The 26356-nt window shown below is 46.6% G+C and overlaps 1 protein-coding gene across 3 annotated transcripts in view; it reads right to left on the bottom strand.

The window, feature by feature from the left end:
- The window catches only part of PLEKHA1 (pleckstrin homology domain containing A1), a 138342-nt gene that overhangs the window by 17793 nt on the left and 94193 nt on the right, over positions 1-26356 (bottom strand). For all 3 annotated transcript variants that reach the window (XM_073596211.1, XM_073596210.1, XM_073596209.1), the window contains exons 7-10: positions 17842-17979; positions 9256-9324; positions 9099-9163; positions 5278-5341 (exon numbers count right to left, since the gene is read on the bottom strand). In XM_073596211.1, coding sequence (XP_073452312.1) covers positions 5278-5341; positions 9099-9163; positions 9256-9324; positions 17842-17979 — 336 coding nt within the window. The remainder of the gene's footprint in view (positions 1-5277; positions 5342-9098; positions 9164-9255; positions 9325-17841; positions 17980-26356) is intronic.

Below are 26356 nucleotides of genomic sequence, written 5' to 3' on the forward strand. Positions count from 1 at the left end.
CCCACAGATCTGCTGTCATCCGATCCCTCCCCCTCTGTACCGATCGGTACAGAGAGGGGAGAGAGGAACCGGCGTCATATCATTTGACGGAGCGATCACATGGTAAACGGCCGCAATCACCCGGCGGTCCCAGATGTTCCCGTGTGCGTGGCCCGTGGGGCGCGCGGGAGTGGTTTTTCCGGGATCACATCATAGTACGTGCTCCCAGAGTTATCCAACTGGTTAAGCAGTCCGCCTGCCAATTCTCTACTCCCGGAATGAAGATTTCAGAAAGGCATGGAACATTCCTTTCTGCCCAAGTTAGAATATGGTTCACATCTCTGTGCTGAGAGACTTTTGGTGCCCCCTTGGTGATTGATATAAGCCACAGCTGTGGCATTGTCGGATTGAATTCTGACAGGACAATCCCTTAACCTAAAAGCCCAGGCCTTTAGAGCCAGACGTACTCTGCCCGAATCTATAGGATACTGATGGCCAAGATTCTTTCGGTTCTTGACCACTGTCCTTGGACAGTTGTCTTTTCTAGTACTGCTCCCCAACCTTAAAGGCTGGCATCGTCGTTACCACTTTCCAGATGACTGGTCTGAAGGATTTTGCTTTCAGCATATTCTGAGTTAATGACCACCAAGTGAGGCTTTGGGCCACTCTTGGGGACAGCCGCATTGGTAAGTCTAAAGCTTGAATTGTTTTGTTCCATGCAGACAGGATACTGTTTTGCAACAGTCTTGAATGGAACTGGGTATAGGGAACTGCTTCGAATGAAGCTACCATGGTTCCTAGCAACCTCGTGCAGAGGCGAATGGAGGGATTACCATTTGAACTGACCCTCTGCACCAGCTCTCTTATGGAACTGATTTTTGCTTGAGGCAAGAACACCCTTTCCTGGGCTGTGCCTATGATCAGACCCAAGTACTTCAGCCTTTTTAGTGGTATTAAGGAAGATTTCTCTAGGTTGAGAATCCAACCCAAACTTTTCAGATAGTTGGTTGTAGTGCGTACGCTTTGCTCCAAACGAGTCACCAATTGATCTATAATAGATCGTCTAGGTATGCTACAACTCTTATGCCCTGTGCCCTTAACCTGGCTAGAGGTGAGGCCAGTACTTTGGTGAAGACCCGAGGTGCTGTGGCTAGCCCGAAGGGTAGGGCTACAAATTGGAAATGCTGCTGTTCTAACTCGAACCGCAGAAACTTTTGATGAGCAGGAAATATAGGGACATGCAGATATGCATCCCTGATGTTGATTGACGCCAGAAGTTCTCTTCCTAGAAGTATAGAAACTACCGACCTGATTGTCTCCATGCGAAAGGAGCAGATCTTCAGGAATGGATTTCGCTTTCTTAGATCTAGAATGGGTCTGACGTCTCCATTTGGTTTTGTTACCATTAAAAGATTTAAATAAAACTCCAGACCTTGCTCTTTTGTGGGTATCTGTATGATCACCCCTTGAGATATTAAATCAGTCTAGTGCTTGAAGCAGAGATTGTTTTTTCTCTGGATCTTTGGGAACGCTTGATCTCAGGAAACGAGAAGGTGGAAAGTCCCGAAATTTTAGCTTGTACCCCAGCGTTACCGTGGAGATGACCCATCTGTCCTGAATTTCCTTTTTCCAGACTTCTGAAAATTGCAGAAGTCTTCACCCCACCTTGGTGAGGGGGGTTGCCTCTTCATGATAAGGCTTTAGGATTCTGTTTTGCAGATTTCCTACCCCAGGGCTTCTTTTGAGCCTGGGTCTGACCCTGAGGTTTTCCTCTAGAGTCTGACGGCGGAAGCTCCTGGTGCAGGAGAAAGAGCCCGTTTAATTGAATTCTTTTGACTGGTAAAAAAGTACTTTTCCCAGCAGAAACTGTCTTGATATATTTATCCAAGTCTTCTCCAAATAGTCGCTCCCCATGAAAGGGGAACCCAGTTAGGAGGTTTTTACATGGCGTTTCAGCTGACCAATTTTTCAACCACAGGATTCTGTGCATATGTACAAGCATAAGCGTAAGGCGGGATGCCTGGTGAATAGAGTCTTTAATGGCATCTATGGCAAAACATAATGCCTTAGGTAGTTCAGCCAAATCCCGAGCTTGTTGTGTAGGAAGCTCTCTAAGGGCCTGTTTAAATTAGTCCTTTAGGGATTGGCAGACGCCTATCGCCGCGACTGCGGGCTGAGTGACGGCACCTGCTATGGAAAAAGCAGATTTTAGCATGGATTCCAACTTCTTATCTGTTGGATCTTTAAGCATCTGTGCATTGTCTACAGGACAAGTTATTATTCACATTGGAAATGGCAGCATCAATTGCTGGTACTTTCCATCTTTTGGAGAATTTCTCCTCCAGAGGATAGAGAATTGAAAACCTCTTAGGAGGGAGAAAATGTTTATCCGGTTTATCCAATTCTGCAAAAATAAGCTGTTCAAGTAATGCATGTGCAGGAAACGCATGCAAAGGATGGGAAGGTTTTAAAGAACCTAATGAAGAAGCCAAGTTTTCATGAGACTCTGTTGGAGGCAGCATGAAAGTGGAACAAACCATTTCTGTAAGAGATTGTATCAGCAATTTTTCAGATTGAGAAGCTAAAAAAGGATCTACCGTTGTTTCCTCTGCAGAAGAATCATGGGTTTGTTTCTCTTCCTGATCGTTTGAGGGTAAAACCTCATTGTGTGCCCACTGTTCCCCTTGCAAAGCTGAAGTGGGGGAGGGGAACCTAGTACGCTTCCTATCCATTTGAATGAAGGATGCGATTAAAGCCTCTAATCTTTCTTCCAGACCCTGAAGGGAGGAAGAAAGGGCATCTTTAGTCACGTATACAGGTGCTGAGATGTGAGAGGCCGCTGCACCAATTTGCTCCAATGGCTCACCCTGAGTTGCCATAATTGGTAATTCAGGCAAGGATGACAGCATGGAAACACAGCTGGAAATTCCAATGCCTGGGGGTGAAACATTTACTCTTTTGGCTTTTGTGGTGTCTTTTTTGGCAGGCATAGTCCCAAGTACAAAAACAGGGGTGCTATACACATTGCACTAAATCGCTGAAAATAGTCATGACTTTTAAAGCTGCTATAAAGTTCAACCTAGTGCTGGAAAAGAGTGTCCTTCCTGTATCAGGAATGCCAGTTTTGCAACTGATACATGTCCCACAGCTTGTGTGTCCCTGTGTGCAGGCAGCTTGTTTCCTCCTCATCAGCAGAGGAGAGACCTACACAGCTGTATTTAATCTGTTATTAGCCTGCTGTTTCACGTCGCCTGCGTTAGGCCCCACCCCCTTTTTTATTTAAAATGTTTCCCGTGCCTGAGTGCGGCGTTTATCGGGTCCCAGACCCAACATGAGGGGGTGGGCGGCAGAGCCTCCTGCAGTGAGGCACAGACCTGTGTAAAAATACTGCCTACAGTAACAAACTATAGCGGTAAAATAGAGGGAAGTAAAAAAAAATTTTTTGCAGATTTGTTTTTACCTTGCAAAATCTCCTTCCACACACTGTGCAGCCAGACATGGAACTGAGCAAACAGTGAGACAACATAGTAAGGTATGTGCATAGACTCCATCTAGTGGAGATTTTAAGGCATGACAAAATTTTTTCCTTAAATGAAAGAAAATGCATAGATGTTTTTATTATCTAATCTTATTTCTTCCCTTACCTTGTCCTCGCCGCAGGATTTTGCTGAACAGAAAATCCAACTCTTTCACCCATCACGGTGGGCAACGTTTAGCAAACCTTCAAGGACTGGGTCTGTAAAACGGGGGTCCAACTGCCTTGGGCCATGTACAAGCACCCCATCAGGAAGCTTGAGGTAATGTAACAAGACTTAAGCCCTGGGTTCCTGGGGTCCAGCCCTACAAAGAGAGGCATTACAGGCAAAACCTCGTGGTACCATCCATCTTAGGCCTCACTGGCACTTCTGGATGGATCTGGCTTCTTTTTATGGAGGAATTTAAATCCAGCATGGATCCCTCCTGGAGCTCCTCAGAGCACTTCTTCACTCGCGACCAACACCTTAGACACTGGCGAAAAAACTGATGTGCTCCTGGAAGGAGGAGGGGTTATATATATATATATATAGAATAAACTTCCTTTGATTGGGTTTACCAGTGTCAACACCTGAAGGTGGCCCATAACCCATTAATTAGTTAAGGCACTGTGTCCCATGATGTACGATAAAGAAATACATTTTTTTTTGTGTATGGTAACCTTTACACCATGGCCCCCTTTACCTGCTCGCTCTCTCTCTCCCCTATGGAAAGTACTGCCACAATAAACTGAACACAATTTGCATGAAAATGTACTAATAACAGTAATACCATCAGTGTGAGTTGTGCATGCACAAGAATAATTTGACATGCCATCTCTGTCTGAGGAACAGTAATGCAAATATACACTCTGTTCATTTGCAACTGTGCATCCTCTTGCTTATCTAAAATATAAATGGCTCAGCAAGCTGTCAGCTAGACTGTACTGTAGTAGTGGAAAGGTTCCTACTGTGAGAAAAGGGCCTGACCATTTTTAGGGATGCGCTTAGGCATGTTTGGATATATGTTTGAACCATCCTTAACTATCCCCGCCAGGAAGCTGTCAAAGCTGACAGCCAATCATAGGCAATGAAGGCATCTCACCCCGCATGTATACAAGGGATGTGGAGCAGGGAATGCCTCCACTGCCCGTGATTGGCAGCCAGGTTTCACAGCATCTTGGTGGGATAGCTCAGGTGGGTTCACACTCTTGGACACCTGAGCTCATCCCTAATCATCATCATGGTAAGGCAGTCGAAATCAGTGCAGCAGTAGCATAACCAATATCTTTTAATTTAAAGTTATAGCACACTTTAAAACGCAGTTACTAAATACTGCTGGACTCAAGATAGAGCCGGTATTCAATTCTGGAACAGGAAAGCACTCGTCAAATGATAGAGGTGCAGAGGAGCCTCATCTCAGGAAGTGAGGGTAGCCAGAGAGCAGCAATATTGACCCATACAGTGCCATGCACGGCTTTTTTTGCAAAATGCTTATAGCCCCAATGTACACAGAGGGAAGCAGAAAAAAAGCCCATGACCCCTGAGGAATATATATATTAATATATATACACATGCTGACACTGGGACAGCACTTTTGCAAGTAATCATTAATGCATATTTTTTTCTAGCAATGAAATGCAGGTGGAGGGTGTAGGTCTGCTATAAATACCATGCTTACAAAGGGAAGTGGGCTACGAAACTCAAGTTAAAGTGAAAGCATTTTACAGATTGACATTTGAACACAATCATCGTCGTTTCTTTCTTGCACAGCAAACTTACATACCTGTACAAAAAATGTTCGTGAGCTTGTTACAATTTCAAATAAATTGTCCCTCATCATGATGTCACTATAGAGAGAAGAAAACCATAATACAGCTTTTACATGGATGTACATTTAGGTTGTGCATATTTTAAGACAAGTGGCTGAACCTGGATTTAAGGTAAGGTCACATATACAGCAGCCTAGAAAGGAAAGGTTTTAGAGGGACGGCAGATTGAACCTGTCCGTTTTCTACAAACCTGGAAATTACAGCATGCAGGGAAGTTTGCGTTTGATGGCACAATCCTCCTTCAGGTTTACTTTTACACAAAATGGAGGCTAGACTGTCTGAGCTGGTGCTATGTAGAACAAGGCTAAGATCAGAAACAATCATCTGCACACTGGATCGAAAACTGAGAAGCCAAACGCATCTATTACAACTTTAAAAGAGGTGTCAGGACTCTGCTAGTAGCCCAGTTCCAGGATATCAACAGCCTAGAATTTAACCAATTACCCCCTATAGACCACAGTAACATTTGCATTTCTCTTATGGGCCAGTTTATTCAACAACATTGTCATATTTGTTCTTAGACAAACAAGGCTTTCTTTAGGCGATTTTACTGGCGTTTGTCATACAAAGAGGATTTTATTTTCGATGCAATACAAATATATATATATATATATATATATATATATATATATATATATATATATATATAATATTGCCCTGTATTTGGTTCCATCCACCTTCCCATCAACTCTAACCAGCTTCCCTGTCCCTGCTGAACAAAAGTATCCACACAACATGATGCTGCCACCACCATGTTTCACAGTGGGGATGGTGTGTTCAGGGTGATATGCAGTGTTAGTTTTCCGCCACACATAGCATTTTGCTTTTAGGCCAAAGAATTCAATTTTGGTCTCATCTGACCAGAGCCACCTTCTTCCACATGTTTGCTATGTCCCCCACATTGCAAAATGTATTCAAAAGAAGGAAAAATGGACTTATACGGCTATAAAAATGCACTAACTGCGGTATAAATGTCACTGGCAGGGAAGGGGTTAACACTAGGGGGCAATCAAGGGGTTAACTGTGTTCCCTAGGTGTGTTCTAACTGTAGGGGGGATGTCTCCTCTCCCCTGAAAGAACCGGGATTTGTGCGTTTACACACACAGATCCCAGTTCTCGCTCTGTCACGAGCAATCGCGGGTGCCCAGCACTCATCTCCGCCGGGCACTAGCATCGGCTCCGGGCACATGCTGCGGGCGTGTGCGCCTCCGCTGGTGCTCACTTCCGATAGCGCGTGCGTGCCCCTAGTGGCCAAAAGGCGAAGCGACATAAGGTAATGTAATTTCGCCGAGCCATGCATTCTGCCGCAGTACACCACCTAACACAACCAACTATTACCACAGTGGAACAGATCGATCAATAATGATTCAAAATGAGATGGTGTCAAATAGAAGGAGCAGCTAGTTGGTGGTAGAGACGTAGTGAAGAAAACTCTACATGTTACACGCCCTTAAGCGCTTCTTCGGGAGCTTGCAGTGGTGCACAGTATGCGAAACAACATACGCTGGCAAACCTGGCAGGATTATCCACCAATCAGTGGTTTCTCATGCCTTAAGCAATATAAAGCTCAAAGTGGAGTGGGGGTAGTAACCATATCCTAAACAGCCAAACTAGGGAACTTTGAACCAGGCACTAGTACCATACACATGGAAAGGGGGAAGCCTAATATGGCTATTCCTATGTAAAGTTCACTTTAAGTGTAGGGGGCCAGTAGAGGTCCAACAGTGTTAAGGCCAGAGCCAGTAAATGTAACGAAGACCCACCGTCCATATCTCTCCATGTCCCCCACATGGCTTCCTGCAAATGGGACTTCTTATGGCTTTCTTTCAACAATGGGTTTCTTCTTGCCACTCTTCCATAAAGGCCAGATTTGCGGACTGCACAATTAATAGTTGTCCTGTGGACAGATTCTCCCACCTGAGCTGTAGATCTCTGCAGCTCCTCCAGAGTTACCATGGACCTCTTGGCTGCTTCTCTAATTGCTCTCCTTGCCTGGCCTTGTCAGTTTTTAGTGGACGGTCATGTCTTGGTAGGTTTATGGTTGTGCCATACTCTTTCTATTTTTGGATGATGGATTGAACAGTGCTCTGTGAGAAGTTCAAAGCTTGGGATATTTTTTTATAACCTAACCCTGCTTTAAACTTCTCCACAACGTTATCCCTGACCTGTCTCTGGTGTGTTCCTTGGCCTTTGTGATGCGGTTTGTTCACTAAGGTTCTTTAATAAACTTCTGAGGGCTTCACAGAACCGCTGTATTTATACTGAGATTATATTACACAAAGGTGGACTGTTTACTAATTAGGTGACTTCTGAAGGCAATTGGTTCCACTAGATTTTAGTTACGGGCATCAGAGTAAAGGGGGCTGAATACAAATGCACGCCACACTTCAGATATTTGCAAAATGTGCTGAAAACCATTTATCATTTTCCTTCCACTTCATAATTATGTGCCACTTTGTGTTGGTCTATCATATAAAATCCCATTAAAATACATTTACGTATTTGGTTGTAAAATGACAAAATGTGGAAAATGTCAAGGGGTGTGAATACTTTTTCAAGGCACTGTATCTGTGTGCATTATGGGAATAAGTTAGGAGCTGAATAAAGGGTTAGTTCATCTTTACAGAAAAACTGCCTATGCAGGTAAGGGAGCCTGTAGATAAAAAAAAACTGCAGTTTTGACCAAAGTTGAATAACGTCCTCGTTATAGGTAGACCATTTCCGTATCACAGAAGCCTGGTTGAAAACGCTCAGAGTTTGCATAATCCAGTCCTGCCTTGTTGCTAGGACATTGCTAAGGGTCACTCTGAGTTGTTACTGTTTACCTCCATCCTCACAGCTCTTTCTCTGATTCAAACCCCCCCATATGCACTCTCTCTCCCCTGACAATATAGCGATCAGCTCAACGTTTGAGAGTGTGCTCCTGTGATGAACAGTAACGGCTAGGAATAACCTTTAGCAATGTACTAGGAACAAGGCAGGAAGGGGGACATTTTTCAGTAAGACTTCATTAGGTACGCAAATGACCTACACCTATAGCAAGGCCATTATTTCTTATTGGTCAAAGCTGCAGTTTGTTTAGGTGTTTATTACAGGTACTTATATAGTGCCATCAATTACAATTACACAGATGTCTATCAAGTAGCAGCTCAAATAGTGCTGACCTTGCTCCTTGCCACTTTGAAATCACGCTACTATAAGTGAAGTAGTGCGATTTCAAAGTAGATCAATGGTTTCTGGACTTTCCTGCTGATGGTCTGGTATAACCGGCCTTCAGAGACTACTGAAGTTGCAGAGACGAAGCGGTGCGGTGGATTGTGTTGCACCATGCTGTGTTAAAAAAAAAAAAGTACTGCATTCTGTACATATTTCAGCACACGCCACTGCAGCATGATAGGGAACAAGGCTGTTGCCTTGCCCCGAGTTGGGTTTGCAATGGGCAAGACTTCCTAGTACAGTCCCAGCACACCTGGTATGAACAGGCCCCAAAAGTGCAGAGCTATAGTCCTTATCATGGCTTACCTATGCAGTAGATCAGTGACCAGGAACAGCAGCTAGCAAAATAAAAAAAGTCTGAATCTGTACTGCATTCTTCCTCTGAGTCAATGACCAACTAGATGTGAAGCCAGAATTACAGGGCTCACAGGTTTACTTTACATAGGAAGGCGGGCCTCCCAATCACCGCTGCTGTGACTGTTTGCATCTTATGCATATTGAAATAGTATGATGTCAGTACTATGTTCAGCAATCTTCAATGAAATGAAAGCAAGCTCACCCCTGTTTGCACTCCTGTACTTTCTGCACCTCTCTCAGTTGTATCACTCGCAGTGGCTCCCTGTCCTACGACACATTGGTAAAGTAAAAGCAGATAAGTAAATTCCATAACCAAGACAGCATTGATAATGAAAGAGTAGAAAAAACACAAAGCCTACCGATTCAGATTTGAAGTATCCTATTGTATTCTCATCTAGGAGAAAGAATCTTCTTTTCCAGTTCTTCATCTTCAGGGTAAAAGAGATTAAAAAAAAAGGTATGTCATTTCCTACTTTAATCTGCTATACATTTATACAAGATAAAAGGAAAAAGCTCAAAAAATATATATATTAGAGCTGCCATCGCTGAGTTTCCTCTGAAAAATGGGATTTTTCACTTACCATAAAATCCATTTCTCTGGGTTCATTGACAGACACAGCGCTCCATTATTCAGAACCATAGGGTTATATCGCCCCTTACAAGATTAGGACACTAGGCAGAAAAAAAAAAGACTTGGCTATGTCTATGGACAGTCCTAGGTGATATACACACACCCCTCTCTGCTATAGGCCTTCAGTTTACTAACAAGCAGTGTCGGAAGCATCAAAACTCCTTAGAGGGGTGGGTTCTGTGTCTGTCAATGAACTCAGAGAAATGGATTTTACGGAAAGTCAAAATCCCATTTTATCTTTCGTTCATTGACGGACACAGCGCTCCATTATTCAGAACCATAGGGACGTATCAAAGCAGTGCCAAACATGAGGGGTGGGACAACGAAAAATCCCAAGGCTAGCACAAGAGCCAACCAGGTAACAGGAGCTCAACACAAACAAACTGGAACCCAACCTGAATTCCCTTCAAGGAGGGAATAGACCCTCTAAACAGCAGCCTGCAACACCTTATGGCCAAAAAAAGCATCCTCATATGCCAGTACATCCACGTTGCAGAATTTTGTGAAAGTGTACACCGACATCGACCAAGTGGCCGCCCTGGAAATCAGCGCAGCTGATGCCTGATGATGGAAGGCCCAAGAAGCAACGTGCAGCCAAGTAGAATACGCCTTAACGGGGAAAGGAGGAACCCAACCCCTGATAGAATAGACCCGTCCGTGATCACAAACATTGAGTCTGATCTCCGAAAAGGCCCTGTGACTGCCAAATACACCCAAATCGCCCAAACACATCCAGGGCATGCAAGGTAAAACCCTTAGGACATTTTGACCTGGGACACAGGGAAGGCAATACAATGTCCTTAGTCAAAAGGAATCAGAGGCAGGAACCACAGAAAAGGGCGAAGAACCACTTCATCTTTGTGGATCACCAGGTAAGAAGTATGACATGGTAACGCCTACAGTTCCGACACTCTGCGAGCAGAGGTGATAGCAACCAAAAAAGCCACCTTCTGGGACAGAGCAAGCAGAGGAACCTCCTGAATATTTCCAACGGGAGGCTCCTATAGAACCGAACACATCAAGAGTAGATCCCGCGGCGGTAGAAGTGACCGCAGCGGTGAGGCAGATGTCAAACCCCTTAAGAGTACGCACCAGGAAGTGCAAAACCAGGGGACGCCGAAGAAAACCCCCAAGGCTGACATCTGGCCTTGGTACTCAAGGCCAAGTTCTGCTCAACCCCCTGTGAAGGAAGGTCGAAATCTGAGCCGAGTAAGAACAAGGGTAAATGGCAAGCGCCTCACACCAGGATATGTATGCTATTCATGTCCAGAGTAAATCTTCCCAGAGGAAGGCTTCCTAGCTTTCAGCAGCGTCGTTAACTTCTGCACCTGGCTCATACTATACCAGCCCCTCAGGGCCACCAGATCGTCTGCCGTGTCCACCAGAGGAGCCCATGACCTTGCCAGAAACCTCAATAACGTTCTGTTAAGCCAACAGGTCTACCATGGGAGTGACTCATCGGAGACATATCTGATGAAACATGTCCTGGTAAAGAGACCACTTCCTGGACAAACACTAGCTGACTGAGGCAACCGCCTGCCATTTTTGACAATTTTTCACTCCTAGAATGCATACGGCAGCGAGGGCTGGAACAAGGCGTTCTGTCCACCAGAGGATGCTGGGTTCTGTCAGGGCTGCCAACACTCTTCGCTCCGCTGTGGGGATGGACATAGACCACCGCCGTGGCTTCATACGACTGGATCCGTACCAGGAGCCCCCAAAGTCGACGTCCACAATCCATACATAGTCTGATCACACTAAGTCCCAGGATATCGATCGGCAGTTCGGATTCCTCCAGCGTCCAACGACCCTGAGCAGAACCCAGTCCCAGGACACTTCCCCACCCGGACAGACTGGCATTGGTGGTGACCACTGTCCAATACAAGGAGAGAAAGGATGTGCCCTGCCGAAATCCCGGAGAGCGAAGCCACCAGACCAGGGACCCCCGGTTTTCTGGCTCAGCTGAATCTGATTGCCCAGAGACCTTGGGCACTTTATGCCAGGATCTCATGTGAAAGGAGCTTGTATGGAACTGCGCAAATGGAACCGCCTCGAAGGTAGATACCATCAGGCCCAACACCCACATGCAGGACCGCAGGGAGGCCCACTTGCGAAACATCAATAGTTGAAACGCAGCATGCAACTTCTGGAGTTTGTCCAGAGGAAGAAATACTCTGGTCAGAGATGAAAAGCCCAGATAATCCAATTTTCTGGACGGAGCCTGAGCAGACTTCAGGTAGTATAGAAGCCAATTGAAAACTGAGGTCTGTATAGCGAGCTATGTCGCCCCCAGGGTAGCCGAGGCCTTTGCTCGCAGAAGAAGATCGTCCAAGCAGCCCAGGACCGCAATCCCCCGCTGACCTAACCACGCCAGAAATGGGGCCAACACCTTTGTGAGTATGCGAGGGGTGGAGGCAAGACCAAAAGTCAACACCGCGAGCTGAAAATGCTTTTTTCCCCCACAGTAAAATGGAGGAAGTGTTGGTGTTGGGCACATATAGGAGTGCGTAATCAGCATCCGTGATGTCGACAGAAGCCCGAGAGTCCCCATGATGAAGGGACACCACCACCGTGCGGATGGACTCCATTCTGACCTTCTGTACCCACTGGAACCGGGACAAGCATACCATGAAGCAACAGGGCTTGCACAGCCCCAAGGAGAACTACCAACAGTCCGGTGACAGATGCCAATTAGGAGGAAAAAACCCTTTTCGGGGTTCAAGGCCGGAACACTAGGACATAGGTGAGGGCACACCTTTATGCTGAAGGGGCCTTGTCCGTGGGTCTAGGGAGCCCAGCTCTTGGCTCGCCAGACCAGGTCCATTGCGTGCCGAGAAGGACTGCATCCACTACGAGGCTCTTTTCCCCGTTTCAGACTGTGGAAGACATGTACACTTCCCTCCTGTGAGACTCGTAACAATGTCATCGAGGGTAGCCCCAGACATTGCCTTGAAATGGTAACCCAGTCAGAGCTTTTTTAAAAGCCCAGTGCGCAGACCAACACTTAAGCCCCAATACATGTCTAAGCACCACTGCAAAAACAAAAACAAAAAGCTTAGCAACCAAGGGAACTGCGTCCAAGAGGCATCGCATACAAACTGCAGCCCCTAGACCAATTGGTCCGCCAACTCAGCGAAAGCAGAGGGAATCTTCCTCCCCCTCCAGGTATGTCAGCCGGAGCTGGAGACTCCTGTACCACAATCATGGTCGCCTTGTGCAACCTAGAGACAGGGGGGTCCACTACTGGTGGAACAGTTCACTCTTTAAGGAGGGACCCCACAAGGGGTACCTCACAGCGAAGCGTCTCTGGAACCACAAAGGGACGCTTTGGACACTCCCAGTCTATACGAACAAATATTCCAAAATAGGAGGGAGAAGGGAACACTTTTGCAGCGCGAGATATTTTATGGGTTTCCTGCACAGATGTAATAAGGGAGACAACCAGCACCTTCTTGTGCGCCACTGCAGTTGTGGAGGAACAACCTCACTAACTGACAGGACAGGGAGTGTGGCCACCAACCCCGCAAGGTGGGCCACATCCACTACGGCAGAGCCAGACATAGGATCAGTCGAGACCGATGAGGCAGGGGAGGGCGGGGGTGGGGGCGCCATTTACTAGCCTATATGCCTAAGCGCCACCTGTGAAAACACGAAGAACACAGGGGGCCGCCGAATGAAATCTCCTCCGCTCTGGGACGTCGACCGAGGCCCCGCACAGGGGGCGCTGACCAAGGCTTCTCACAAGGGGCACCGGCCGAGACCCTGCACTGGGGCGTCTACTGATACTCCACGTAGGGGGTACCGTTGGACCCCTAACAGGAGCACTGGATGAGACCCTGCACATTGGGCACCACTGAACCCCCTCACGGGGGGTGCCTACGGAGGGCCCACTCAAACAACCCCCCCCAAAAGGGGGTCACCCTCGGAGCACTCACAGCGCCGTTCCCCTGGAAGAAGGCGTCCGTCGTGGCTGTGCGGACCAGCAGGCCGCGGCCTAGTAGGCAGCAAAAGCTGCGGCCTAAGTTTTCGGCCACCCGTTGCGAGTGCACAGGTCCGTGGGTGGTCCGGAGCAGGCTAGAGCCGAGGAAGAAGGGTGGATGCCCGCAACGGAAACTGGCGGCCTTGTCGCACACTCTAGGGCCGCCCTACACGTCTCCCAGTCGGTAGGCCGCAAAAGCCATGGTCTAAATTTTCGGCCGCCCACCGCGAGTGCTCGGTAGGCCGCAAAGCCGCAGCCTAAATTAGTGGAGGGCCACCGCAGGGGGTGCGGATCTGCAGATGCCTGGTCACCCACCCACTCAACCATCCAGCAGGTGCCAAGGTATACCCCCCCATAGTGACAACCCTGGAGGGGAGGGGGGTGGACAGATTATCCGAAGCACCTAAGCCAGAGACCTGGGCCTGGCCCAGGGACGGGGGGGTGTGTGGAGAACCCCAGAGGGACCGACCACCCCGGGGAGTACCCGCGCCCCGCCCCACTCCAGGGAAAGAGAGGAGGGGGCCCCTTACTTAACGCTCCAGCGAGTGCCCGGGTAACGCTCCCAGACAGATCCTCCTCGCCACCGAAGTGGGGGGACTGTAAGCCATGAGGAACGCTGCGACTCAGGCCGAGACCTGTTCGTATGTGACCTCGCGAGACGTTTAACTCGCAGGGCCAGCCCCCATCCAGTGGGGCAATGTCGCGGCCAACCTAGCGCGTAGCTGCGGTCTGCACACGCTCGCTAGCCAGACTAGGGAGACCACTGGATCTTAATGTCCAGCGCACCGCCCAGTCCGGCAGTTGATTGTAGATCTCACAAGAAAAAATCCAAGAGAAAAAAAAAGTAGTTTGAAAAGCAAAAACAAAAAATTGCCAGGACGAGAGATCCCAGCAGGGAACTAGGTCCTTACTCCTGACTAGGCAGAAACAAAACTGAAGGTCTATAACAGAGAGGGGATTTATATCACCCAGGACTGCCCATAGGCGTAGCCAAGTCTTTTTCCTGCCTAGTGTCCTACTCAAGTAGGGGGCGATATAACCCTATGCTTCTTAATAATGGAGCGCTGTGTCCCTCAATGAATGAAGGAGAAATGTTAGTGGCCTGGTTGTATCCAGTTTCAGTGACCAACTCAGAAGAGGCATGCAGCTAGCATAGCCATAGTTGAGTCAAAACTCCAGATCTGCATACTTCGCCCAAGTTATTAACTTGGAACAGGGGTCTCAAACTGGCAGCCCTCCAGCTATTGCGAAACTACAAGTCCCATGAGGCATTGCAAGGCTGACAGTTATAGGCATGACCTCCACAGGCAGGGGCATGATGGGACTTATAGTTTTGCAACAGCTGGAGGGCCACCAATTTGAGACCCCTGACTTAGAAGGTTAAGAAGATACTGTATCTGCATGATAACCATGGAACTAGTATTTCCAGATAGATAGGTCAACGATGGCAAGCCTACCTGGTTTCTCAGTACAGGATACAAAATATACATTTAAACAACAATTATACATTTTTCAATAGTACATAGATGTCAAATGCACTCTTTCATTGCAATTGTCTCTCCCGCAGTTCTACTGCTATGGAGAAGAGCACTGGCACACATGCAGGACTTTTGGGGGGGTAGATAGAAACAGCAGCAAGGATGTAGCTCATCAGAGGTCAACACTGTTTTTGAAATCATTAAGTATATGTACTTATTTAGTAAACTGAGTAAGCAGGAGTTGGCTAAGGCAAAATTTATAAGGCAAACAAAATAAATCTGTGCTTTGCCAATTTAGGGCAAAGCAACAGGTTTTCTTTAACTCCACTTCCCCCCAGCATATACTTTCTTGTCCTTTCCTCGCCCACTCTACATTCTGTGCCAATTCTTAAATGGGTATAGAAAAGTGTGACTCCATGACATGTGATAGTGCTGTGTCAATCTGGGGAGAATTACTCTGCCGTCGGCCACAGATTCACCTCAATGCCACACAGAGAACTAATTTTACTGGTAAATAGTTACATCTTCAGCACGATATATAAAATTAAGTGACAGCAAATAAGTAAAAAGGTACCATCCCTACCATTGTATTATTACATGGTGTGAATGCTGTCAGCAGGTTTGAATAATTACAGACCCCCAGTATGACATCACATCAGAATACGCAAATGTTCACCTGTCAGACCCTAGAATAGCTTACAAGCAGATACAGAAGGAAAGAGCACTGCCAAGACCACCTTTTCCCTACCACTAGATAGCACCAAAAAATATTGATGCGGCTATAGATGAACAGCATTTTCCTGTAACCTAAGAAAGATGTATCCACCCAGTGGCGGCCCGAGCGCCGCCCCCCCTATCCATGCGCCCAGGCCCCTTTCAGGATGCCGGGTGCATGGATTCCTATAGCGGGGATGGGAGGGAGTGGTTTCTTTTGAAGCACCTGATTAGAGCCAGAGGCTTTAATAGGGTTCAAAAAGAGAGTGTGCCCAGAACCCACCCAATTTTGTGACCCTAGCGAATGAATTTTCAAACTAAAGTTATTTAGCCTAATCAGGAGGCAGGTCAGTGAGACCTGTTTCCCGATTGGCCAAAGCGCCAGGATGCCTGGCGCTTAGGAAAACAAGACACGTGATGGAGCGACACCTCTGCCAGCGCTGCTGCCCACACACGACACACAGGGCTCGGACGAGACTGCCCGCAGCCCCGCACACAGGAGACACCACCACAGCCTGGTAAGAGCCAGGGGGCGGTATGGAGTGTCCCTGGATGCTGCCAGTGCCGTGCCGCGTGTGTGTGTGTGTGTGTGTGTGTGTGGGGGGGGGGGGGGTGCTGGTCGTTTGACACGTCCCCCCCCCCCCCCCCCCCCAAACCCACAAGCCGCCACTGTATCCACCCACTACAAAATATGCCAATGACAAAAAACAGCCAATACCATCTTGTTCCTGATCAAAACTTCTGTGCATCATTCCATGGTACTTTACCCGAAGGGTTCACTAAAATGCTGCACCTCCAAGCTGAAGCTTGCTCTTTTAGGAAAATTGCAATTTAGTTTGTAAGCATCAACGTGAGCATTGGTTATTTAATTTGAATGCCTTGACTGTATGTCTTGGGCAATAAACTGAGTGCACTGGGCTGCGTGAAAATTTAAAGGGATATTTTCAAATAACCACTACAAAAACAAAAGAAACCTCTGCAAAATCTTGTTAGATCAGCATCTGCAGACAGCTAAGACCACCTTAAAGCGGCTGACTTTTAAAATATGGACACTTACCTGTCCTGGGAGCCCGCAATGTCCTCACCCACATTAGATGGGTATCTTGCTCCCCCCTGAAAGGTACCAAATGTGGCACTATCAGAGGACTCACTCTCAGCTCCCTTGTCAGAACGGGGATCCACCGTGTTAACACTAGCAGATCCCTGCTCTGCTTCTGTGTGGCGCGATCGCGGGTGGCCGGCCTTCCACGTGCACGGGCTCTGGGGCCATGGGCGCGTGCCTGCTATATCTATTACACAAAGCGACGTACAGCAGCGACAGCTGGTCTTTAAGTGGTTAATCACCACTGTGTTTTTTTATTTTTTGCTAAACAAAAAAAGACCAAAAATTTGGAAAAATAAATTCTTCTTTTCTGTTATAAAATTTTGCAAACAGCTAATTTTTCTCCTTCACTGATATGTGCTGATGAGGCTGCACTGATGGGCAATGTTGGGGCTGCAATGATGATGATCAGGACACTGATGATCAGTGCAGATGTCCCCTTTCACACTAGCCGCTTACCGACTCTCTCCTCACACTGATAGTGTAAGAAAAGGAATGCCAATAACTGGTAAGCATGTTCATATCGTGATCAGCTGTTATTGATCACGTGGTAAAGAGCTACTGTGATTGGCTCTTTACCCCGATCTGTGATCAGCTGTGTCCGAAAACACAGCGATAACAGAGTGTGCTGGGTGCTTGCCACAGCTGGTGCGCAGTTCTGGGAGGACGTCAATAGACGCCCTCCCAGAACTGGATGATTGCGCTATAGCCAAATGACGGCTACAGCGCTGTCGGCAAGTGGTTAAGGAGGATAATTGAACATCATGTTATTATGATGAGAGCACACCTGAAGATTGAAGATGCAGTCTTATCCATGATATTAAATGATGCATATTGTACCGTATCACTAAAGACAACTTGTGATGTCATGTATGGTGAAACACCAGTCCAAAGAGGTGAAGTATCTAAACAAAAACTTTCATCTTTCACTACAGTTGTAAAATAGCAATGAAAAGTAAACATTTAAACAAGTTTCATCCTGTAAGCCATGTTATAACAGTGAAAATTTTGTTTATCATTATTGTCATATTAGCATCTTACCACAGCCCCCTGTTTAACACAGTATCCGGCTTTAATCACTCCGCCCTCAGATAACCGATAAGGGGGAGATGGGAGCTGGCTTTGGCTGCGTTTTAGGTTGCCTTTGTCACCAGTGTTGGCACATTCACTGAGTTCTTGCTGTACATGGAAACAAAAAGACAGATATATACATTTCATACATTTAACTGAAATTAAGCTTTAATACTTCATTACATTTACTGTATGTGTTTGAGGAACATCATGCAGCAAAATCTATTTAATAATTTACAATATCATATTAAACTGTCAGTATGGTGTTCATTCTATTCACTTATGAACTTTACGATTAATATTTCTTCTACAATAGTTACTACATAACCTGGATGTTCTTGGATAATTATTGTGCTGTAGGAGAAAACCTTATCCACTAGGAGAATACCAGAGTATTGCATGGTTATGCAAGATGCTGTGGTAGGCTTTTTAGTTCAGGTTGATAGTCGTATTGCGCAATTCTTTAGCTCTGGAAACAGCAAAAAAGCTCCAGACCATTATAAATCTTCCTCATGTTTGAAAGTTGTTGTTACACGTTGAAGAACCATTCACCTAAACTATACATTTAAAATACTTTTCTACCGGTCCAGAACACCTTCCAGCCCTATGTAGTCCACTGGTGGTGATTGCTGGCCCAAGCAACCTACTGTTTTAAACCTTGCCAACCCAGCAATGGCTCTCTTAATTGATCTATAAAACCTTCAGCTTCAAGTCTTCCATTAACAGTTGAAGGTGACAATTACTCGATCACTGTTAAAGTGGCCTGTTAGCAAAGGGTAACAAAGTGGTATTAAAGGCTTAATTTTTATTTATTTTTTTCTTTTAACAACTTCCTGACCACCCACCATACCTATACTGCTGCAGGGTGGCCCGTCTGCGCGAAACAACGTACATGTACGTTGTGCGCGCCCGCAGTGATCGGATTAGTTAAAGAAACGATCAGTCTTCAGGTACAGGCCAATGATTTCTGGCCTGGACCTGCTGATCGTTTCTGGCGAATGAGATCCTCCTGTGCCTGTGTAATGTAAACACAGGCACAGGAAGTGATGCAATCTCCCCTTCTGGAGCCCTTTCGGCTCCAGCGTGCGAGGAGAGATAATCCAACTGTGAGTACGCCAACACTACACCAGGACACGTAGGCACATATTTCACCACCTAATCACCCCCCCCCCCCCCCCCCCAGTTAAACCTTTCACTCCCTGTCACAGTGTCACCAAGGTGCAGTGTTCAGATTTTTTACTGATCACTGTATTGGTGTCACTTGTGACACTAAACAGCGTTAGGGCAGTTAGTGGTAGTTCGCATTAGTCCCAGGTAGGTTTAGGGCAGTGATGGCAAACCTTGGCACCCCAGATGTTTTGGAACTACATTTCCCATGATGCTCAACTACACTGCAGAGTGCATGAGAATCATGGGAAATGTAGTTCCAAAATATTTGGGGTGCCAAGGTTCGCCATCACTGGTTTAGGGTAACTCCTCAAAAAAAAAATATACCCCAGTAAAGGTTTAACCCCTTGATCATTCCCAGTAAACGCTTTCACTCACTGTCATTAGTATAGTGTACAGATTTTTATTCCGATCACTGTATTAGTGTCACGGGTGACGCTAGTTAATGTCAGTCTTATATAGGTTCAGAGTCCCACCACATATCCCTAATAAAGTTTTAACCCCCTGATCACCCCCCAGTTAACCGTTTCACTCACTGTCACAGTGTCATTAGTATAGTGTACGGATCTTTTTTCTGATCACTGTATTAGTATCATGGGTGACATCAGGTGTCATTGTCAGTGTTAGCGTCAATCTCAGACAGTGTCAGATTTTAACCCTTTGATTGCCAGGAACGCTAACACACACTATATACCTCTATTACTATTATAGTGTCTGAACGGATCAATAGCTATACTTGCATCCCCAATAGTATAGAGTGGCCAAAAAAACACTAGCAGTTTATTTTGTAGTGGTTCAAACAGTCCTCAACGACCAGGTGCTTTTGTACCTGTGAGTCACACTAGGTACCTCTAAATTTAGTGGCCAAAATGTCAAAGGAAAAGTACACTAGTAAAGAGGCCTACAGGATGCTGAGCATGAAAGATGAGAGCGCAGGGGAAGCCTCACTGTCAGAATCGGAATCAAATTCAGGGTCACTATACTGTAGAGAGCAGCAGCAACCTGACAGATAGCTCTGATGACAGAGTAGAAGTCCCTGCTAAGGTCAGGCGTACCCGACTCCATTGTTCTGTTGCGAAGGTGCAGCATGGTTCTTGTATGCAGCAGAGTGCTAGTACTAGTGCCGCTCAACCTTCTGGTGAACTTGCAAGCACCAGTGACCTGGTACATCATGGTCATAGACAAACCAGCACTGCAGCAACACTTGGTGATGTGGTGAGTCCCATAAGTGCTGTTCAAGCTGCTGTGGTGGCTAGCACAAGTAGTGTCCCACAGCCACCAGGACCTGCAAGCGCAGCAGAAAGGGCACTATGGGCTCTACGCCCATAGTGCCCTTCCCGCTGCACTTGCAAGTCCTGATTGGGAGCCCACCACTTCTGCATCGCCCGTACTTCCCCCATTCACTGGAAAAAACGGAAATTCAGGTGGAAACAGTGGATTTTACTTCCCTTGCCTTTTATGAGCTGTCATTCGCGGAAGATCTGTACAGAACTATTGTGGACCAAAGCAATTTATATGCCGGTCAATTTATCGCCACAAATCCAAATTTGACCCTTGACAGAGAATTTGGCTGGAAACCTATAACGGTTCCCAAATTTAAGACCTTTCTGGGCCTATCCCTACTCATGGATATCACTAAAAAGAGTGAGTTGCGGTCATGTTGGTCCACTGACCCAATTCACCATATGCCTGAGTTCTCTGCTGACAAGGCCAGGAATAGATACGAGCAAATCTTGCTGTTCATGCACTTCAACGGCAATGAACTCTGTCATCCTCAGGGTGATCCTGAATATGATCGGCTCCACAAAATTCGGCCCCTCGTAAACCACTTCAACCAACAATTTGCAGCCTTGTTAATCCCTGATCAAGACGTCTGCGTTGATTAGTCCCCGAGTCAATTTTCTGGCCGCCATTTTTCAAACAGTTTCTCCTCAGCAAGTGTGCAAGATATGGGGTCAAGATGTATAAGCTCTGTTATAGGGCAACAGGCTATACATATGGTTTCCTGGTTTACGAGGGAAAAGCCCAGTGACTGTCCAGACTACATAGGGAGCAGCGGCAATATTGTTTGGGATATGATGTCACCCTTATTCCGAAAGGGGAACCATTAATACGTGGACACATTTTTATACAAGCGTGACACTTTTTAGACACCTCTTTCAATTAGGAATTGGCGCATGTGGCACTGTGCTATCTAATCGCCGGGGCTTTCCCCAACGGCTAGATACCCAACTTAGACGGGGGGAGAGCCTGAGGTCCAATGAATTCCTTGCAGCGGGATGGAAGGACAAAAACAGAACATTTTCGTTCTGTCTTCCATTCACGCAGACACAGCAGTCCAAATTACTACGGCAACTGGCGGTGAGAAGCCTCTCCGTGTCCATGAATACAACCTTAAAATTGCCGTACTTAATTGCCCGTACGGCCAGACACTGGTACAAAAAAAGTGTCTGTATACCTATTCTAATTGGCTCTGTTCAACACTAATGTACCAGGGGCAGGGGCGTAACTACCATCATAGAGACCCATGCGGGCGCTATGGGGCACGCAGCCGAGTGGGGCCCAGTGAGGATAAGAGCACCGCCGGCACAGTCTCCCAGCCAGGGGAAGAGAGGAAAGGAAGAGGCGAGCTGTCCGTATCAGCAGAGAGCTGAATTACCCGATGTAAGAGCTTTCATTAGAACTTCCAGTGTTCCCGGGGCTCACGTCACATAGCTCCACCTTTTGGCCCAGTGCCTTTGATAAACAGAACGCCGATCCAATGCGGGACATGTGACGTCATCAAAGGCGTCGGGCCAAGAGGTGGGGCTATGTGACGATGAGCCCCGGGAAGACAGGAAATTCAAATGAAAGCTATTACAGCGGGCAATCCCGCTCTCTGCTGATCCGGGTGGCTTGCCTCTTCCTCTGCATAGGTGGGGCTGTATGGGGCACAGGCAGGTCATGCTGTATGTGGCACAGGTCACGCTGTATGTGGCACAGGTCACGCTGTATGTGGCACAGGTCACGCTGTATGTGGCACAGGTCACGCTGTATGTGGCACAGGTCACGCTGTATGTGGCACAGGTCACGCTGCATTGACACTAGGGCAGCTGTGGGGGGGGGGGGGCTGTTTGCAGGGGGGCCCCATACAACATTTTGCTATGGGGCCCTGCTATTACTAGTTACGCCCCTGACCAAGGGTCACCAACCCCCGGGCCGCGGCCCACTACCGGGCCGCAACCTGTTTACAGGTGGGCCGCGAAGTCTCCACAATAAGATGTGCGGCGGCTGCGGGCGAGCAGAGATCACCGCCAACACCGCACTTCCACCCACACAGCCCAGCCGCTACACCGTTGGGTGAAGCAGGGGAGCAGAGAGAGGACATCATCTCCAACCGCCCGCCCGCATCACCGCTGTTCCGCCCACATAGCACTGTTGGAGGTGAAGCGGGGGAGCAGAGAGATGACATCTCTCACCGCCTGCCCCGAATCACCGCTGTTCTCTCTCATGCGGAACCCACCACTCAACTGCACTGCCTCTGTGCTTAGTGACAATTTGCGTCTAGAAGGCAGGAGACAGTGGCATGTGCAATCTGCATCTGGTGGCATGTGGCAATCTGCATCTGGTGGCATGTGGCAAGTGACTGTGGCAATCTGCATCTGGTGGCATGTGGCAATCTGCATCTGGTGGCATGTGGCAATCTGCATCTGGTGGCAGGTGGCAAGCGACTGTGGCAATCTGCATCTGGTGGAATGTGGCAAGCGACTGTGGCAATCTGCATCTGGTGGCAATCTGCATCTGGTGGCATGTGACTGTGGCAATTTGCATCTGGTGGCATGTGACTGTGGCAATCTGCATCTGGTGGCATGTGACTGTGGCAATCTGCATCTGGTGGCATGTGACTGTGGCAATCTGCATCTGGTGGCAATCTACATCTGGTGGCATGTGGCAAGTGACTGTTGCAATCTGCATCTGGTGGCATGTGACTGTGGCAATCTGCATTTGGTGGCATGTGGCAATCTGCATCGGGTGGCAATCTGCATCTGGTGGCAAGTGACCGTGGCAATCTGCATCGGGTGGCATGTGGCAAGTGACTGTGGCAATCTGCATCTGGTGGCATGTGGCAATCTGCATCTGGTGGCATGTGACTGTGGCAAGTGACAATCTGGTGATAGGCACCGTGGCAGATTCTGCATTATGATGAGTTGAACTATTTAATTCTATATTACATTATAATAATAATAGCGCGCTTCAATCATCTTGACACCATATTAACCATGGTGTTGTGAAAAACGCATCGTCACCGAGACCCCCCCCCCCCCCCCAACCCCCCCCCCGGGCCTTGGCACAATTTTCATCCACAATGCCAGTCCCCGGTGCCAAAAAGGTTGGGGACCACTGTTATGTACTATACAAAGCATCTGGAAAAACTGGATCCTTCCTAAAATTCCAGGAAGATATTATTACAGCCCTTCTGTATCCAGAAGGTGCTGTGGCCCAATTTCCCAATCCAAATGCAGTGAGTCGGCTGCATGAGAGGCATTTTCCAGATGTCCTCCCTAGTAGCCCTACCCAAAGAGCACCCCAAAGAAAATGTTGTGTATGTGGAAAACCCGGACATAGGGCTTTTTCTGTTGCTACTACACACTAGTGGAGTATTAGCATAGGGTACAGCACGGCAGTCCTAGGGCACACTTTCACACAGCATTTCGAAAGATGTTAGATGGCCATCGCATTTTGAGAGACTCTAACCTGGAACGTTTAAAGTTATAATAAAAAAAAAAAAAAAATACAAAAATCTTTGTCGTTTTATTGTTCTTACTATTTTAATGTATTTTATGCTATACTGTAATGTTTTGTTACTGTGTTTTATTGTGTTTTCTATGCAGGTATGTCTACTGTTTTACTGTACTGTTACTGTGTTTTATTCTTAACCATTGTTTGCTTTGCAGGTACGCGATTCAGCTGCAGCACTGATATGTTTATACTGACAGCAACAGGGTTTGCTCTCACGATACGTAAATCCGTGACTCCAGCGTTGTAATAGGCGAATTCACCACCAGTTAAAAAAAAAAAAAAGCATATATACCGAAGCACAGGGGCAGGGGTAGACATAGGAGCGGATCGCCCCTATGCTTCAGCATATATTTTTATACACTTTTCTTGGCAGAGATTTCTTCATCCACATCGATCAATGTGAATGGAGGAATCGGTTAGGTTCATGTTTTTTCGTTCAGCCTACAGGTTGCAGGAAAAAAAACAAAGAAAAAAAACAACATTACAATATATGCCCAACAAGGACCAACAACGTACTGGTATGTTGCTGGACTTTGAGTGGTTATACCGGAATGATGCCTGCAGGTTTAGGTACCATTTTGGTATAGTTTTTTCAGCCAGCGGTCGGCTTTCATGTAAAAGGAATCCTCACAGCTAATTAGCCGCTAGACTGCTTTTACAAGCAGCGGGAGGGGACATCATCCCCCCTCCCACCACCTTCCATGGTTTTCTCGGCTCTCCTGTCCCACCAGCAGCCGATGGTTCCGCCAGCTGACCATAGAGGTGGTCGGAGACTAGAGCGGCTCTGATCATCTCTATGCCCTAAGAAACCGGAAGCTACGAGCATTTCATGACTTTGTTTCGCGGGATATAAACAGCGCCATTGGGAAATTGGAAAAGCATCTTATCACACCGATCTTGGTGTGGTCAGATGCTTTAATGTGGTTGTAAACCCTTACAATCCACTTTTTGCTACAGGTAAACCTATAATAAGGCTTACCTCTAGCTGCCCCGGATATCGCCTAAACCTGCATGGTTTAGGAGATATCCCCTTATCTGCCGACATCATCGGCACATGCGCATTGAAGCAATGGCATGCACGTGCCGTTTGCTTCAGTGAGTGTGCCGTTACCGGCAGCTCCCACGCACATACGACGTAATCGCGGCTCTGGCCAATGACAGAGCCAGAGTCGCGATACCCGTTAGTAACTCCGGGGAGAAATGTCTCCGGCCGGTGCTGTGTATGGGCACCGCAGCGGGGGCTTCAATCTCAGGTGAGTATTACATAACGAGCTAGTATGCTATGCATACTAGCTCATTATGCCTTTGTCTTGCAGGTCTTTTTCAAGTGGGTTTACAACCACTTTAAGGGCAGAGGAGAGATCTACAGTCTAATAGACCCCAATTTTTAAAAAATTTTTTTTAAAGGGGTCCCTGTCACCACCTATTGCTATTTATTACATTTATGCATTTTATACATTTTTTTTTATATTTGATATACAGTTCACTACACTGTTGATGCTGGCTGCTAAGCTATTGTTTTTTCCTCCTTATAACCACTAGTAGCGCAACTTTCTTTCACATTTATTATTCCCTGTGATAACAATAAAAATTATTTAAAAAAAAAAAAAAAAAAAATGAAAGGGGCAGTGTAAAAAGAAAATAAAAAAGCAAACTAAATAAGTAAAGAAATTAAATAAATTAGAGCACCTGGTGGTATTTGATCATCTTTGCGGTTTTAATTTTTTGCGCTATAAACAAAAAAAAGCGACAATTTTGAAAAAAAATGCACAATAGTGTGTACTTTTTGCTGTAATAAATGGCCCCAATTTTTTTTTTTTTTTTTTTTTTTTATATTTTTTTTCTCTCAGTTTAGGCCGATATGTATTCTTCTACATATTTTTGGTAATAAAAAAATCACAAAAAGCGTATATTGATTGGTTTGCGCAAAAGTTATAGCGTCTACAAAATAAGGGATAGATTTATGGCAGTTTTATTATTTTTTTTTTTTTTTTTTACTAGTAATGGCGGCAATCTGCAATTTTTATCAAGACTGACATTATGGCGGACACATCGGACACTTTTGACACATTTTTTTGGTCGACTGACAATTATACAGTAATCAGTGCTATAAAAATGCACTGATTACTGTATAAATGTCACTGGCAGGGAAGGGGTTAACACTAGGGGGCGATCAAGGGGTTAACTGTGTTCCCTATGTGTGTGTTCTAACTGTGGGGGATGGGACTGACTATAGGAGATGAGAGATCGTGGTTCCCAGATCGTAGGAACTCACAATCTCTCTCCTCACAGAACTGGGATGTGTGTTTATACATCTTAAAAAGCGGCCACTTCACTGCTCACCCTCCTCTGCAAGTATTCATATATTTCCAGGTGTGTGAATAACCTGCTTCCCCACTACTCACTGTGGTTTCTACCACGGTCTCATACATCACTACGAGAGTGGTGGGAAGAGAAGGTAATCGACCCTTTTGACCGTTCAAATCCCTGCAGAGGATGGTGCACTGAACACTGAAGCAGCAGCTTTTCAAGAAATGAA

Source organism: Aquarana catesbeiana, linkage group LG08, assembly GCF_042186555.1.
Source record: "Aquarana catesbeiana isolate 2022-GZ linkage group LG08, ASM4218655v1, whole genome shotgun sequence".
NCBI classification, from domain to species: Eukaryota; Metazoa; Chordata; class Amphibia; order Anura; family Ranidae; genus Aquarana; species Aquarana catesbeiana.